The following is an 18157-nucleotide window of genomic DNA, read 5'->3' on the forward strand; positions in this document are numbered from 1 at the left end:
TCTAATATCTATAATAATTGGGAATGACCTGCTTATGCATCGACTGGTGTGGGCTCCAGACTGTCGCGAGCTTCCGCACTTCTAAATCGACAAAATCGGACAAATGGCATAATCTGAGAAAAACAAAATAGACACTAGATATAAGGGTCCCGGTTAAAATCCCAAAAATTCAAAATCTCGAACGGAAAATTTCGCAAACCAAAATTCCGAATTCTTAAAAGTCTTATATCGATCACTCAGAATAAGAAACGAATAACTCGCAGTAGGTAAATTTTACAGGAGAGTGATTTGAAGCTGAGATTTTACACACGTAGAGTATAGGATTTTTGAAATTTAAAATTAATCTGTATAACTTTGAAAATAGTTATCATTCAAGTATAATATTCACAGGGAAGGTAGAGGAAAAGCGAATAAAATAAATTTTGTAAAAAATCGAGTTGTTCGACTAATATTCTGAGTCGTTGACTATAAATTTTCTGTGCCTTGGGAAGTTATTCTACGCATTACCTCCATATAATTTTCTCACTTTCAGGATTTTGAACATTCGGAATTTCGGCTTTTGGGATTTTGGCTTTCGGGATTATGGCCGTTTCGGGATTTTGGCGATCGGGATTTTAACTTTCAGGATTTGGCTTTCGGGATCTTAGCTGACTCCGAGATATAAATGTCCTCAATTATGCCGAAGTAAACATCAAAATCGGTTAAGCGGGTGATGAGACAATTCAGGTTATATATATTATAAAAATTCGATTTTCAACTTAGGCGCTCCTACCGCTGGTCCTACAAAGTTCAAGTGTTCTAGAAAGTTGTAGTGGTCAAATAAAAGCCGAAATATGAAGTTTTGAACTTGGCTACCTTTGCCACCTTATTTCTCCCTTCCTGTTTTATGGCTTCTACACATTGGGAGCAATTTCTGTCAAAAATTGCTTTTTTGAAGGAAATTCCCTGCAGCGTTGTAGGTGGAAACGTCAAATTTCTGTCAAAAACGCAATTTTTGACGAAAATTGCTCCCAATGTGTAAACGCCTTTAAGAACAGCATTTCGCCACTTTTTGGACACTTCATAGTTTACACTACAATACATTAAAATTAATGTTTAAAGAAAAAATGCTTTAAGTTTTCGCATTAATGCGATACCTCAATTTGAATGGAATACATGTTGTAGAGGTATTCGGTAAAAAAGACAAACAATTTACAAAAACCATTTTATTTTGAGGTGGCGATTTAACCTGCATGGTCGATATAAGTTTCATTTATCAAATAGCGCATTTAAAAGAACTCAGGACATTTACAATCATTTTAACTTAATATTATCATTTTAGACTTCTTTCTAATGATATTAGTTTTTTACAAATAATATCAAAAATAAAATAAAATGTGATTATTGGGTAAATTTATAAAGAAAGAATTTTCTTTATTTAATTAACTTAATATACAAAAGTTGCATTAGACAGGTTTTTAAATTGAATCCCCAATTGAGATCATAATAATAATAAAGACACAAAAAATGCCATCTAAATCCGTCTTTCCCAAGGCATTCGTAATAAATTCTGGGAATAAAAGAGATGGGGTTGTGAGTAATAAATAAATGTAGAAGAATTATCTGTGTGTATTATATGTAAGTAATAAAAACACCTTAATTGCTTCCACGAGTTTCAAATACCTAAAACACCTGGAGATTGCAAGAGTTATTTTAAGGTCCAATGAATTGATACATCAAATGAATGGCCCCAAAGTTCGAGGTGGAATGCAAAAAGACACATATATAGAGATGGTAAATTGAAATGGTGATGGCTTGTAAGCTATAAGATGTGTTCTTCTCTTAAATTGTATTCTGTCTTTTTCGTCTTGCACGAAATTTCTCCCCGGTAGGAATTGTATCGGTGGAGTGATCATGTAAGATAGCGCCCGTTCGAGTGAAAGATGCTACAACTTATGCTTTATTTTTCTCCTTTCAGTGTAACACCGATAGACCAGGAGGATAAATGTGGTGCAGTTAGATGTCTGTGAAGCATTTGAGTTGTGTGGCAAGAGAGGAATCCAACACAACAGCATTTGAATGGTTAGTGAAGATGCGAGAAAAAGATCATTCGCCCCGAAAAATGCTCCCAAGTCCGAAGCAGGGGGCCGTTTATCCCCTGCTCGGCAGCAATTTATCATTTTCATCGCAAATTCCATACGATTTATCTCTTGGAAGTCGTTCCTCATCATCAAATCTATTGCTACAGCAAAATGAATCGCAACATGATCAACCACTTGACCTACGGGTTGATCATAAGAAGATTGCATTCCATTGCACCACTAATCGGGTTGAAGATGAAAATAGCAATGTCATCATTATGGATCAGCGATCCATGAGTCCCATCAATAACAACAATAATGACGACAATTGCAAAACAACCAATAACAACAACAGCAGCACCTTTACCAGCAAAGAAGAGCTGCGGATACCGAATTTACCCTGTCACTCACCGGCATCGCTATTTCCATCCCCTACCACCCTCCATCCACTCATGTTGGAAGCCATGGCGAAAGCAGCCAGAATTCCTCTACACTACCGCAGTCCGTTTGTCTCACCACGCCCACCGGCGCCCTTTGACCTCCTGAGACCCAAGCCTGAACTCTTGTCTAGCCTGCCGCAACTAATATCCCCAACAGCGCCCCAGCCCAGTAATGGTGATAGTCCTGCTCTGGGCAATTCCCTTCCACATCCGGGCAAGAACAAGGATCGGTATGCGTGTAAATTCTGCGGCAAGGTCTTTCCCCGATCCGCCAATCTCACGCGCCACCTACGAACGCACACCGGTGAACAACCCTATAAGTGCAAGTACTGCGAACGTTCCTTCAGCATATCGAGTAATCTGCAACGGCACGTCCGTAACATCCACAACAAAGAGCGCCCCTTCAAGTGTGCCCTGTGCGAACGGTGCTTCGGGCAACAGACCAATCTAGACAGGCACCTCAAGAAGCACGAAGCGGACGCTGTATCTCTCGGTCTAGGCTTCGATGAGCGCCTGAGGAATGCAAGACGCTCAACGAGAGGCCTCACGGATGACTCCTATTTTGAGGAGATACGCTCCTTTATGGGAAAAGTCACACAACTGCCGCTGTCACTGCGAACAGCCAACCACCCACCAGATGCCCACTCATCGCGGAGCTCCTCGTCCTCGGAGCCCGTATCTCCTAAGTCGATGCACGCCCACGAGGACACCGGCGAGCAGAATAACAACTCCACGGCGAGTAGCAACAACAATCACATCAGTGACGATCATGTGCAAGTTACCTGACCTTTTTTTCACGCTCGCCTCAGACGCGTCTCTCTCGCTATCCTTGCCACTCCTACCCCACTAATCACCTGGGTTCTTAGCATCTCGATCCATTTACTAGTGATTCATATCATTACAACCCGAAACACTAAATTTATCCGTGAGGAAAAGACACCGAAATTGACTTATAGAATTTTGATTTAAATGTTAACCCTTCAGTTCAGTTTTATTAATTATTTTTTTAATTTTTTTTTTATTTTTTTTTTGTGTAGGATAAGTGTGCCAAATTTCGGCCAGCTTGCAATTTCGGCCACTTTTTTTGTTCCTCGAATTTCCATGAATTTTAGATTTTATGTTACTCTAGAGATTATGCAATGCAAAAGAATAACAAAAAATGTAGCTTCGACAAACGAGATGACGTGAAAAAGATATTTGAAGAATTCCCGAAGGGCAAGGAACTATGACAAAGAAGGTGGTCGAAATAGGGCACCAAAGCTATGTCTAATTCTAAAATGTATTAAGAATGATTTTCGAGTGAATAAAGGCGGTAAACTCTTTGCAAGGTTCCAAGCAACACTCTTACAAAAGAAGAATAAAAAAAATCAATTTGTATTTAAAATATTACATTTCAAACTTAAGACTTTGACGCTTGCATGCAACTATGCCGAAATTTGGTACACTTACCCTAATAAAAACCAACTTTGTAAAATCATAAAGGTAAAGTCAATAACTTTACTGTAACTCCCCTTAAGAAACTCTTCTTTTAATACAGGAATGAAATACTCGAAGAATTTCGTATATCAAAAAATAAGCCACGCCCAGAACTTCATCAAAAAAATTATCCACACCCACACGCTCAAAAATCCTGACCCTCATTTTTTTGGATTTAATTTCTATTCTATTAATTTCTATTTAATTTCTCGAAAAAAAAACATTTTTCTTATTTAATTTTCTAGGGAGTGGTTGGGGAGGGGCCTTTTATTGACAGCTTAAGCTTTCAGGATCACTCGCAAAATTAGGTTTAGGAATCATTTTGCTAATGGCTCCGGCACACCTTTTAGATCAGGAAAATTTCATAAAGTCGAAATTCGCATCTTTTTCTTTCTCAAACCTAATTATGACTATCTCACTCTTTCGCATTCTTCTTTTTATTCTTTTAAACGTCATAACAAATTAAATTTAGCACAATTGAATTTGAAGTGCGAATGAGCGAGATAAAAATACGCAAAACGTTTGAGAAAAAAAAAGGGATGTGAATTTTGATTTTATGAAATTTTCCTGATCTGAAAGCTGTTCCGGAAACATAAGTGATTTTATTTTCTTATGGCGCTGGCACACCTTTTCAATTGAGTGAATTTCAACAGATTGAAATTTTACCTCTTACTCTTTCAAAGTGAAATCAGATATAAGGTGTCTCTTTTTGTCAAATGAAATTTGAAATTGAAATTGGAATTTCAAACTTTATCTTAGTGAATTAAACTAGTAACTTTATAAACTAAACTTTATTTTAGTGAATTTTTATTTCATTTATAAATTGATAAGGTGTGCCAGCGCCATTAGTACCAATTTATGTAATAGATAAAAAACAAAACAAATTTTAATTGTATGACTCTGATGACTATTGTCAGGGTTATTGGTGACACTTAAATTATTCTAAATATAATAGCAAATACTGAACCAGGATCTCATTCACTTCAATTTCCTGAAATGAAATGTAACTTTGATTGTGGGCGTGGCATGTTCTTGATAGCTTAGGCTCTAAAGTCCTTTCCTGGATTGAATTTTGCAATAAAATACTACCAAGTGATAAAAAATGAAAAATAACAAATTCAGTCAGTTAAAATTTGAGTTGAAAATCTCTAAAAAGGGCGTGGCTAAAAATTTTTCATACGACGAATTTGCCTAAAAGCCTTGTCTCGTATCTTTCGCAATGCAATAGTATTCTCCATTCCGAAAGATTATGAAAAACTTGGTTTTACCTAAATGTAGTAGAATGTAGGTACTGAATCCAGATCTCAAATTTTCATTTCTGATTCTTTAAAAACAAAATCTTTTTTTTTAATGTTCTACGGGGGCGTGGCGTATTCTTGATAGTTTGAATTTTCAGGACATCGCCTTGGATTGAAATTTAAGAGTAATTGGCTATCAAGTGAAATACTTTTTGAACAAAGAAATTGCACATTTATTTAAGTAGGGTCGAAGGAACACCTATTCGACAGAGAACCCTTATTGACACTTTTGCCAAAATGTTGAAATTTATTTAATGCATCCAATAAAATCTAAGTAATATTACTTTTTTTCATTAATCTGCGTTTTTCGATAAGGATAAATGTTAGAATTTCGTATTCCAATTGGTACAGAGTAGGGTGTCAATAAGTCCTGACACGAGTTCTTAAAATACCAATAGGTGTTCCCTTAACCCTAATTGAGTAATGAAGGGGCGTGGCCTAAATTTTCTCATCGGTAGAATTTCTAGAAGAGTCATACTTCTCATGCTCTTCTGCTATGTTGTGATCTTTTTTTATTAAAAATAAAGTGAAATTAAATTTCATATATATTTTTTTTTCAAATTAATTCTAATATTCTAGGATTGCATAAGAACCCAAACTAACCCTTTCTTTTCGTTCAACACTTTCTTTAGACCTTAGCGCAAATGATGAAGTGAAAATTAATAAAAACGAACGTACAATATTAGAATAACTCGTGTTAAAAATGTATTATCTATTGTAAAGATTTGATTTAGTAAAAAAAACGAAGAGTGAAACATTCCTATATAGTGTAGTATTGTAATTATTTCAATGTAAATTAAATTTCCCCAATTTCCGTGATTTTCCCTCTCAAAAATCCAAATGAAAGGGATCAAAAGTTGCACAGAATATTCCAATTAAATGTGTTAATAGAATTGTTAGAAGAGATGAACTTTTCTGAAAAATTACCTGCTATTTTTGTAAAAAAAATAAATAAAATAAAAAACAGAAAAATATCATTAAATTAGCGATGCAAAAAATTGTAAATAGATTTTTTGTAAGTACTGTGAATAGAACCATGTAAGTAGTGTAGATTTATAAGAAAATTATTTGAAAGAATTGAGCAACAGAATACTCTTTTGGGATTATTTCATACCAAAGTCATTTTTTTCGCTTTAGATGGTGACAATATTTGGAATTAAAATGAAAAATTTAGGGCAAGAAGAAATAAATTATTCCTCAATGGACGAATCCTAGTGACTTTAGTTACCGTGAATTTCCTTCACCTACTTCACTGCCGTTAACTATAGCGAAAAAAAAACATTTAGAGAGAAAAATAGATAGATTGACAAAACAATAAAGAATGAAGGTCTATTTTGTATCACGCTTATCACAAGCAAATTTCGTCCCAGTTTTCATCCTATTTGTGCAAGTTGAATCACATTTGCATGACAATTGCAAAAACGCTTTAGAAATAACCACGAGAATATGAACAATTGCACAGCAAAGAGATGTTTTTAGTGAATTTCCAATGCACTATTTTGCAACTTATCCACTGAATTTGTTAGAAAAGAATATCTTCTGCATTTATCACCAATAGAAGAGCATACAATCTAAAGCACTCTGAAATAATCCACAAGACAAAATGCGAAAGTTTTTCAAAATTTTTTACTTTAATAAGAAAATTGTAATTCACATGACCTGTAATTATGACAAAATTTGTAACATAGACGCAAAAGAGAGAATGTTTTCTTCATAGAAAATTAATATATTGATTTAATAGTTTAAATAGAATTAAATAATTTTTTTTTGTAAAATTACAACTTAAATCTTGTTACCATTTTTTACATAGAAAAACAGCACAATTATTTTTTTTGTTTATAGAAAAGAAAACATGACAAATTTCTACGTAATAAAATTTTGATATATTGAAAATTTTTATTTAATTATTCTTTTCTTGTTGGTTGCTGCATAATTAACAGTATTTTGGCTAAAATGGTAAGTAAAAATTCAAATTTGCTCAGCAATGGCTCCAACATACCTTTCAGATCAGGAAAATTCACATCCCTTTCTGTCTTAAAAGTTTTGCATACGTCTATCCTACTCTTTCACACTTATCTTTTTCTTTTGAATGACATACTAAATTAAATTTAGTTCAGTCTAATTTTGAATCCAAAAGAGTGTAGTAGACTTATGCAAAACTTTTTATAAGGAAAGGGACACACATTTTAATTTAATGAAATTTTACCGATCTAAAAGGTATGCCGGATGCTTAAGGATTATTAAGAAAAAATGATTTTATTAAAAAAAAAACAAGGTCAATTTTGGTCAGTAGATTTTTCTTTGCCAAAAATAGATTTTGTTCATTGTAGAATATCAATATTTAACAGAACTAAAAATCAGTGAAAATCAATCTTAGACAGTTTGTAATTAATTTCGGTCAGTCAAATACTTCTGCGAACTAAGAAATCGATTTTCGCTGGTCAAAAGTCAAATTCGTTCAGTAGTAAATCTATATTCAGTCAAAAATCATATTAAAGAGTTTATATATTGATCAATTTTCGCCAGTCAAAATTCGATTAACAATTAGTAAAATTTGAAATTTCGGACAGTGAAAAATAATGAGTTCTGGACAATCAAAAGCGAAAAGTGGGGCAATTTGGAGCCATTACCAAATAGAAACACTTGAGATTTCTAGACTGTCTCAGATCGGCAAGGAGGAAAAACGAGAAAATAAAAACAGATCACAAAATAAATAAAAAGGAAGAGTAAAAGGGAAAGGAACAGCTTTTCTTCATGTTTTTTTTTTTCTTTCGCATATCTAAAACTGTGCAGTAATCTCAAAATTCCGAAATGAAAATGATTCGAAATTACCCCATTTTATTCCAATCGTTTTTGGCTAGTAAAAATCTATATTGGTAAAACAAATCCCAACGAAAAATAGCTAGGAAAAATCGATTTTGCTTAGGAAAACTATTAATATCGACAAAGGAATATAATAATAAAATTTAATCACTGGAAAATCGGTTTTAGCTCCAGAAAATTGGTTAATGGCTCCGGCAGACCTTTTAGATCAGGAAAATTTCATGAAGTCGAAATTCGAATTCCTTTCTTTCTCACACGCTTTGCATGTGTCTGTCTCATTCTTTCGCAGTCTTCATCTTTAAGTATCTAATGCCTTCTTTTTTTGTAATTGGGAAAAATATATCTATAAATTTAAAAAAAATATTGAGGGAAGTACCATCAACGATTATCTTCAGCAATAAATTAATTTTAGGTAGTTAGAAAACCAATTTTGTTCTGTGCATAATCATTACTCAACCAAAATCATTTTTTATATAGATTGCAATCGATTTTTAACTGAAGAAAGTTTTGTTCTGAAGAATTTTAATATTACTGAACAAAATTTTAATGAGTTCTTTTACTTAGACAAAATCAATTTTTAAAACTAATAAAATCAATTTGCTTGACCGAATTTTAAATAACCGATATAAAATTGAATTTAGTTAGTTTTTGTTAGTAAAAATCCTAATTTCGTCTAGAAAAATAAATTTTGTCCAGTGCATAAGCGAAGCTCAACCGAATTCGATTTTTTTTACCGATTACTATTGATTTCTTACTGACGAAAATCGAATTCTTTTATTGATCTATTTTAACATTCCTCTATCAAATTTTTGAAAGCTGTCTTTAAATCTCGGACATACTTTTAGTACAGGAAAATTTTATGAAATCGAAATTCACAATCCCTTCATTTTTAAAACTTTACTATATGTCTATCCTTCTCTTTTGCACTCTTCTTCTTCTTCTGAACATCATACCAAATTAAATTTAGTTCAGTACAATTTTGAATCTGAAAGAGTTGGATAGATTTATGTATTTTTTTGAGAAAGAAAGCGACGTGAATTTTGTTTTCATGAAATTTTACACACCTTTTAGATCAGAAAAATTTCATGAAATACAAATACACATCCCTTTCTTTTTCAAACTTTTTTCATATGTCTATCTCATCCTCTCGCAATCAAATTTCTGTTGAACTAAATTGAAATTATTGTGATATTTAAACGAAGAAAAAGAGTGAGAAAGATTGGAACAAACAATGCAAAACTTCTGAGAAAGAATGAAATGTCAATTTCAATTTCATGAAATTTTCCTGATCTAAATGGTACTGGAGTCATTACTGATCATTTTAATTTTTTACTGACAATTCTGAGCAAATTGCTTGCCATAAAAATTTTATTCAATTTTATTCTTATACATTAGTCATTGTCATTAGTAGTATTGTAAATTTTACAAAATATCCGTTGCTCTTCAAATACAATTTGCCTACATTTAGGCTTTTTGAGCAAAATTCCATTTGAAATGTTACAGTCGTTGCAGATGGTTTGGTATAAATTTTCTGTTCAGCATCCTGCCTCAATCTTCAGAGATTTCCAATTTTATTTGGAATTTCTTATCACATTGTAGAGTTATTTCCATGGATGTGGTATAAAAATCCATGATTGATCGAGTTGTTGGCTGCATTTCTCAATGACTGGTTCATTTTTCTGTGCAGCATGCAGACAAAAATTTGATACTTTGTGTATTATCTTGAGTTTAGCAGGATCATAGAGCCACGACTGACGAACAGTATCTGAGCATGTTATAAGTCTAACCATTGTGGAGTTATTGGTTGATTCTGCAGCTTTCTCCGAGGCATCAATGCATAAATTTTCATCTGTAATTATCTTACCCTCTTTAGTCACCACAAACATTTGCGTGAGTGAATTCTGTGGAATTGTTTCGCAAAGCTCAAGTGTTGCCTGGCCAAATTGGTTGAAAGCACCATTAGATGCGGAGCGCATTAAGCAAAGCACATTCTTGTAATCTCCATCCAAGAGATTATGCAATTTGTCAGTATTGTTATTTATCAATCGTATTAAATTCATCCAATAGCCTCCACTTCCACTCACTCTACTCCCTCTCAGGAAATTCTTATACGCCACGTACAATTTACTTCCAGTTGCAATTTGCAGAATTCTGCCGAAAAATCTGTCATCTGTCGGGAAAAAGTGCTGTGGCCAGACTTCTGTTAAGTACCACTCGAAATCCCTACACTTCAGTGTACTTCGTAAAGCTAAACGATCAGTCACATTTTCAAATTTGCCAATTCGTGAGGCCACTGAATTAAATTTGAAGAAAAACTCTGACCATTCATCCATCCACACAAGAGCTACACGAGCTAGATTCTTATTGAGTATCTGGAAAGAGAACATCAAATTCTAAGTAGAAAAATAAATATTGTTCTTACTTCTATGACCTAATTTGTAAAGTGCAAATTACTTCAAAATCGAAAGATTTCTTTTGATCCTCAACTTTGCGAAATACTAAAAAAATACGGAAACTTTTCTATTCAATTTCTTTTTGAACTCAGTTTGTTGTTTAATATGAAAGCCGTAGCATTTACTTTATCTTTGATAAATTACTGTGCAATAATTTACAGTGTTTCTGCACTATCCGATGTAATTAAAAATAAAAGTTTAATAAATCAAGATGATTTTGCTCCTGGCATCCCCTTCAGATTTCCTTTTCAAAAAAATTCCCTTAGTCGAATATTTAATAATACTGAAGGACAAGAAAATCCACTGGGAAAATCAAACACTATCGATGATTCACCAGGGAATTGCTTAGAAAAGTATGGATTAATCTGCAGAGATTGCCATTCAATTATGGTAAGTATTATGTCAAAATTGGTTTTAAAGGATATAATAAAAAATAGCTAATCTGCAGCTTTACCTCTTCCGCTATAGGGGAAAGTACCCATGCTTTACTTTACACGGTTTCAAGCTTCATAATGACTAAAAATTTTTCCTATGATTTCGATTAAACGTGACTAATCGCACCCACATTTTAAAAAGAAAGAAAAAAATTCCCGTTTTACAGATCGTACTCAAAGACAGAGCAGTTATTAAATCGTCTTTTTTTCTACTTTTCACCGTTCTGAAGTTTAAACGGTAAAAGATATTAAAAACAATATCTCCGTTCAGACGTTTTTTCTGTCCCTCAATCCCTCCAAAACCTTTAAAAATTGGCACAAACGTTTACAATGATTCTCAAATATGTTTTAGGGGAAGTTCAGACGAACATTTCGTCCAAACATACCTTTGACTAGAAAATTCGCCATTTTGAATTATTGAAAGTGAAGTCAACACCACTTTGGAGAGGCCATTTTTCAACCGATTTGGTTAAATTTGGATTTTTTGGAAAGGTATTACAATCTCAAATTCGGCTATTAAAAATAATTTACGGAAGGCTCTATCTCGTGAGTTCCAGCATTCCGTAAAGCTGGGACGCTTTGCCATCTCTTTAAAATATTATAATATTGCGTAGTTACATTTATACAGTAACATAGGAAAGATTTAGTCATTCTGAAGCTTGGGATCGTGCAAAGCATGGGCATTTCCCCTACTTGAAAAAAAGCTTTAAGATACACACAGAAAAATGGAAAATTCTTAAACAGAAACACCCACGAATTTAATTTCAAATCCCATCCAATGAATGCCAATGCCCTAATTCTAAATCCTTGATCATTTAATTTTAGTTGCAATTTGCAAATCTGTAGACATTTTTCATTTTCCAGCTAATGCTGAACTTAAGTTCCCGATCTCTTAACTTGAAAGAGCTAGGGATTTTAGCTCATTTTTTTCGCTCAGAGCTTCTAAACTTAAACGCCTCGGGGATTCACGTCCAATTTAATTTCCCAGGATCTTATATATTCTTAAATTTAGAGTCAACATTTTTCTGTGTGTACCAATAGTTTAAATTTGCAGAAAGTTAAAGTTTTTAAAAACGCCTCTTCATTAATAATTTTTTTCCTTCCATATTTATGACAAAAAACAAACCACTAGGAATTCAAAATAGGCAGTAAAAAATAAAAAAAGAACAGTAAAATATTTAATTATGGTTAGTAAAAAACGTAAATCTTTACAAAAATGGGTCTAATTTATATATTTAATATTTAAAATTGTTGCAGATGGAATGAAAAGCCCTTTATTTTCCCTTTGCCAAAATTTGAATGATAATATCACTGTTTCAATTTTTTTTTGTTACTGCTCAATTTTAACTTTTTACTGCTCATTAGCACAATGCCTATATTTATTAGCTGATATCGTATAATTTTTAGAGATATTTTCTTAATTTTTGTAAATCTAAAAGTAGTAAAAAAAACAGGATTAGAAAGCTGATTGGCATTCAAATAAAAATCCCTAATTTTAAGGAATTAATGTTCTCTAAGTTTAATGAAGCAAATATTAAGGTAAAGCTCTAGTCGAAATAACGAAATTTTTAACGTTCTTTTTTTTATTTTAATATTGTTTGCACGGATCATTAATTTTTTTTTTCTAATATTAAAAATTTTTGGGTGAACATTATCACAATGTAAAGAGTGATACTCCCTACGTATCAAAAAAAATTATACGTTTAGGCAAAAACCTTGTTCTAAAGAAAAACATTATTTGGGGAAGAAAAGCCTTTAAGCATAGTCTTAAGATAAATGTTTTGTATACTACAAGTATTTTTTATTGAATGAACTATTGTAAATGTCCAGTGCAAATATTGGGGTCGAGCCATATGTTTGAAAAATTGCTCATTTTCCGTGTTTTATTTTCAATCTGATTTAGGTGCTAAACGGTGAAAGATTTGTAATATTCGGAAGATCAGCATAAGGCAACCCTAGCATTAATTGCATGACCTTAATTTTCCTCACCCATCCCCTTCTCTTCTAAAAATAAATGCTTTTGGCATATATTAAAAACGGTTTGAAAAATATCCTTTATTTTTGAATATGTTTTAGATAGGTCCCAGTGAAAATCCTAAAAGTCAAAATCCCGAAAGCCAAAATCCCAAATCGTAAAATCCCTAATCCCAAAATATCGAAAAGACCAAAATCCCGAATGCCAATATCGCGAAAGCCAAAAATTCCGAATAGCCAAAATCCCAAAAGGATCAAGATCCCGAACACCAAAATCCCAAAAGCCAATATTCCAAATCGTAAAATCCCTAATCCTAAAATCTGGAAAAGACCAAACTCTCGAATGCCAATATCCCGAAAGTTAAAAATTCCGAATATCCAAAATCCTGAAAGTATCAAGATCCTGAACACAAAAATGCCAAAAGCCATAATCCCGAAAACCAAATTCTAAACCGTAAAATCCCTAGTCTCAAAATCTCGATAAGGCCAAAATCCCGAATACCAATATCCCGAATGCTGAAAATTCCAAACAGTCATAATCCTGAAAGGATCAAGATCCCGAACGCCAAAATCTCATAAGCTAAAATCCCGAGAGCCAAAATCCCAAAAAGCCGAAAGTCAAAATAGCGAATGTCAAAATCCTGAAGATCAAAATCTCGATAACCAAAATCCCAAATACCGAAATTCCAAAAAGCCCAAATCCCGAAATTCGTAATTCCGAAAAACAAAATCTTAAAAGACAGAAAAATAATTTCTCATTTTTTTAAATTTAACTATTAAATTAAATTATAAAAAAAAATATATTATAAAAAAAAACTTTCCCAGTTTTTTTTCTTATTTTTTAAACTAGGTACTTATTTCTAAACTTAGGTAATCACAGAACAATTAAAAACCATTCATTCTCTCTTTACTACAATTGATATTAAATCATTAGGATTAAAACCATGATCGTAAGTATGAAAACCCGAAGAAAATGATTTTGTTTAGTTCCCGTAAAAGTAAATTAAGCAAATTTTAATAGAATTTCTCAATTAGATGAATGTTCTCAAATCGTTTACTTATGCATAATATCTTTACAGCTGTGCAATAATGAAGTTAATCCTCAAATTACATGGAAATGTCCCATAACGCATCCGTACTGCAACAGTAACATTTGCAGTAGCGAACCTCCAAAAGGAGACGAAGGCAAGAGTGACTGCTTACTTTCGCATTTTAGATGCACATCTGTTGGCTATTTTCCGGGTAATAACAAATAATTAACGAAGGCTACAGTTTCTAAAATAATTTCTCCTGTAGATCCTACCAATTGTTCACAATTCTTCTATTGTAATGCAAAGGAAGACAATCCAATGATCTACCGTTGTCCACCGAACTATGTTTATACCCCAGAAGGGCATAGATGCAAGAGACGAATATTTCCAATGGATTGTGCAGTGGTAGATTGCGATAAAGCTCTGGATAACATTGCAATTTACCGGCATAATCGTGCCTATTTTGGGTTTTGTTCAAGATATGCGGCAGGAAACCACGAGATCACTATGTATAAATGCCCTGATGATAGGAATTTTCAGTACGATTCTGTGAGAAAAGGTTGTGTTTTTAAGTGCACAGCTGAAGGTGTTATCCCTGATCGGATGGACTGTAGGGCTTTCTATGTGTGCTACCGAACAAATTTCTTACGAATCGATTGGATTCATGAGAAATGTCCGGAAGGTTATTACTTCAAAAACAGCGATTGTATTGTAGGATCTTGTAATGCAGAATTATCTCAATAAAAATTGTTTAAAAAGGTACTCACTTCGTTAACTCCTCCGGGAAAAGTGTAGGGTGAACTCTTCCTAAAGAGATGTCCAACATGGGAACAGGGTACTATTTCAATTTCACCTCCACATTGCCAAACCCTAAAGGATAGCTCCATGTTCTCTCCACCCCAAATCTTCATGGCCCTGTCATAGGCTCCGATTTCGTAAAAATACTCCCGATCAATGGCAAATAGGCCACCAGCCATAACTGGGGTCCGGAAGGGTGTTGTTATATCATTCCGCCTTTTCAGTAATTCGCTGCTCTCGAGGGCAAACCACCGGAAGTGCAGTTGCCAGTTGAAAGCTCCCCAATGGAGCTCAAAGCTTTTAACATAACTAAAATTGTCGTCCGATATAATATCAATTACTGGACACGCAACTTTTCGTCGATCTTTTTGGATTTCAGCCAGGAGTGGTTCCAACCAACCCGGTGAGCATTCACAGTGGGCATCCAGGAAGATAAGGACATCCCCTTTGGCATGCTGAGCTCCAAGAAGTCGCGCTGCAACAAGGCCTTCCCTCACTTGCAACCGGAATATTCGTGTTTTCACAGGAAGGGTCGCTACATAATTTTCGAGTGGTTCAGTCAGGAAACCTAACGAAGAAATTAATTAAAAGTAATTGGGAAATGTTTTGAGTGATTTATAAATCAATTAAAATTGATTGTGAACCGGTAATATACCGGCGAAGAACCGATTATTAATTTTTATTCAAATATCAATTTTATAAATCTTATATTTTGTGGGATTTTTTAAGTGGATTTATGAATCGGTTTTACACCGAAAACAGTGTAAATATTACCATTTTTAAGTGTATTATGGGTTAAAGTTACCCTTCTTTCATGTTGATTTTACCCTTAAAATGTATAAAATTAACATTAAAAAATGTTGATATATTTTTACACCCAAAAAGTGTTAAAGTTAATCGCGGCCTCTTTTTTTCTCAGTGTATCTATAAAAAAAACTTTAAGCCTCGGTCTCTTTTATTTTAGATAATAGTGAATATTGAAATTTTCGTTTTGACATATTTTGCCCCGGTCTCCCCTATTTTTTCCTTTATTTTGTATAATCGGCATTCTGTCGATTTTTCATTTTTAATCAGTCGCAAGGCTTAACTTCTTTACTGACTAATTTTTTTATGTTTTATTTTACTTCAAATTAGGTACTGATAAATCGTAATCTTTTTGAATGAACTGGTAAATTTCAATAATTTTGTAAAATAAAAAGAAAAAAAAAGAAAAATAAATTAATAATGAAGAAAGATTCTTCTTGATTATCACTACTTACTTCTCTCACTTGCATCATCGACAAGGATGATTTCCTTAAGAAAGTTCTTAGGACTCCTCGTGATAACACTCCAAACAGTCCGCAGAAGTACTGACCAAGCCTCATTGTGGAAGACCACGATCACAGAAGTGCTGGGAAGATTTTTACTGTACTTCCTCTCAATACATTTTACTCGCCTAACGTCTGGTAGCGTCCGATTGAGAGAGATTCTATCACTGGCCAGAAGATTAAAACGATTTATCTGGAAGACTTGCTGCATTTTCACCATATCCTTGACAGGTATGGCAACTGGCTTCCCATTCTCTCCTTCTCCAGGAATTGGAGAGAAGTTATTTGTATTCAAGTCACCTTTAAATTATTACAAAGAATATTAAATAATTAAAGGTGTATTAACTTAAATTATGCTCATCATACTTTGGAGAAAGAAGTTTGATCCATCACCGGAAAAGTTAAATGAAGATCTACATGTGAGAATAGTTTAATCCCAGTACCAGAAGATAGAACATTTTTTAGAAATATACAACTCACTCTTGGAGATATTGCCTAGATTTCCTGGACCAATGTAATGACCCACAATTACACGGCTTTTCTCCCTGAGTTTCCTAACTTTTCCCTGAGTCTGAAGGGTCAGCATCCTCGTGGAGGTCTCAATTAATGATATCGCACAATAAATTAAAACTAAGAAGCACAGAAAGGTGAAAAAGAGGCATAGTTTCTTGCTTCTCTGAAGTCTCCACATTGTGCTGGTCACACCTGACTCTTCTATTCAACATTCAACTATTTATTTTGTCTTTTTAATGCTAATCTCTGAAACAGTGGCATTCTCCTATCCTCTAATTACACTTTCCAAGGAAACTTTATTAACAGATCATTCAGTATTTGGACAAAATATCACAATAAACATTTTTGTTTATGCCACACAAATGGCATATATATATACATATATATGCACATATATACGTATATAGTAAAGATGAAAGAAGAAGAAGAAGAATACATTCCATGCCTAATTCAAACTCATCCGTACTACACTGTAAATATCAAGAAGAGTCGAATGGGCTTGGGGACTAAAAACTTTTACAACAATCCAAGAAAACTTATTCTCTTCTTAGAACAACTAAGAAAGTTTTAATAGTGCTTATTTTTAGTGTGAATAAAAATTATGCGCGACTATGAGCTTTTCCAACATAGAATCATTGATCTTTTATCAATTCGTCAATATAATTTAAGCCCATGATTAGCAAAAATAAAAAAATAAGTGTGCAGAAAAGAATCAAATTTAATCGGTAAAAATTAAAAGTGATCAGTAAAAACAAAAATGTTTACAAAACAGATGAAAAACTCTTTATTATTCCTTTGCTATAACTTGCATTAAACTTGTCTGATTTTTAAGATGTAATTTAATTACTGCTCAAATTTTACTTTTTGTTGGGCAAAATTAAATTTTAACATTGATACAGATAAAGAATCCTTAAAATATATCTTTAATATAATTAAAAAAAAAATACAAATAGGGTAAGTGTGCCAAATTCCGGCCACCATTTTTGTTCCTCGAATTTCCATGAATTTTTAGTTTTTACATACTCTAGAGATTATACAATGCAAAAGAATAACAAAAAATGTAGCTTCGACAAACGAGATGAGACAAACTATGAGAATGAAGGTGGCCGAAATAGGGCACCAAAGCTATGTCTACATTTTTATTCATTTTAAAATGTATTAAGAATGATTTTAGAGTAAATAAAGACGATAAACTTTCTACAAGGTTCTAAGCAACACTCCTTAAGTAGAATGAATGAAAAAAATCAATTTCTATTAAAGATATTACATTTCAAACTTGAGCCTTTGGCGCTTGCATGCAACTATGCCGAAATTTGACACACTTACCCTACCTAATTATTATCATTAAAATCAATCTTTTAATAAAAAAATAATTTAATGCCATTTAAACTGTTCGAAATTAGAGCATGACCTGCCGTCCGTGACTATTCAATCCATTTTTATTCTTCTTAGAAAAATCAATTACCGTTTACTTTATGTAGCCACATAATAGAATTTTGATCAATAAATCGCCTAAATTTTTTATGATGGGTGATCACAAAGAGGTTCAT

The 18157-nt window shown here is 33.2% G+C and overlaps 2 protein-coding genes across 2 annotated transcripts in view; one reads left to right on the forward strand and one right to left on the reverse strand.

The window, feature by feature from the left end:
• LOC129807227 (transcription factor hamlet-like) overlaps positions 1-7167 on the forward strand; it is a 90340-nt gene extending 83173 nt beyond the window's left edge. The window contains exon 2 of the mRNA XM_055856347.1: positions 1958-7167. Coding sequence (XP_055712322.1) covers positions 2000-3286 — 1287 coding nt within the window. The 5' untranslated portion in view covers positions 1958-1999 and the 3' untranslated portion in view covers positions 3287-7167. The remainder of the gene's footprint in view (positions 1-1957) is intronic.
• On the reverse strand, positions 6887-17000 carry LOC129807226 (polypeptide N-acetylgalactosaminyltransferase 3). Its single transcript, XM_055856346.1, has 4 exons — positions 16575-17000; positions 16047-16394; positions 14757-15355; positions 6887-10469 (listed from the first exon to the last, which is right to left on the reverse strand). The coding sequence occupies exons 1-4, from the start codon at positions 16783-16785 to the stop codon at positions 9699-9701; spliced, it is 1929 nt and encodes a 642-aa protein (XP_055712321.1). The 5' UTR covers positions 16786-17000; the 3' UTR covers positions 6887-9698.
• Positions 17001-18157: the final 1157 nt, after the last annotated feature.

Source organism: Phlebotomus papatasi, chromosome 3, assembly GCF_024763615.1.
Source record: "Phlebotomus papatasi isolate M1 chromosome 3, Ppap_2.1, whole genome shotgun sequence".
NCBI classification, from domain to species: domain Eukaryota; kingdom Metazoa; phylum Arthropoda; class Insecta; order Diptera; family Psychodidae; genus Phlebotomus; species Phlebotomus papatasi.

Coding starts and splice junctions, on each gene's coding strand:
- LOC129807226 (XM_055856346.1), bottom strand. CDS start 16,785: ATGTGGAGACTTCAGAGAAGCAAGAAACTATGCCTCTTTTTCACCTTT. Junction 16,395..16,574: donor TCTAGGCAATATCTCCAAGA/GTGAGTTGTATA, acceptor AATAATTTAAAG/GTGACTTGAATACAAATAAC. Junction 15,356..16,046: donor CGATGATGCAAGTGAGAGAA/GTAAGTAGTGAT, acceptor TTTCTTCGTTAG/GTTTCCTGACTGAACCACTC.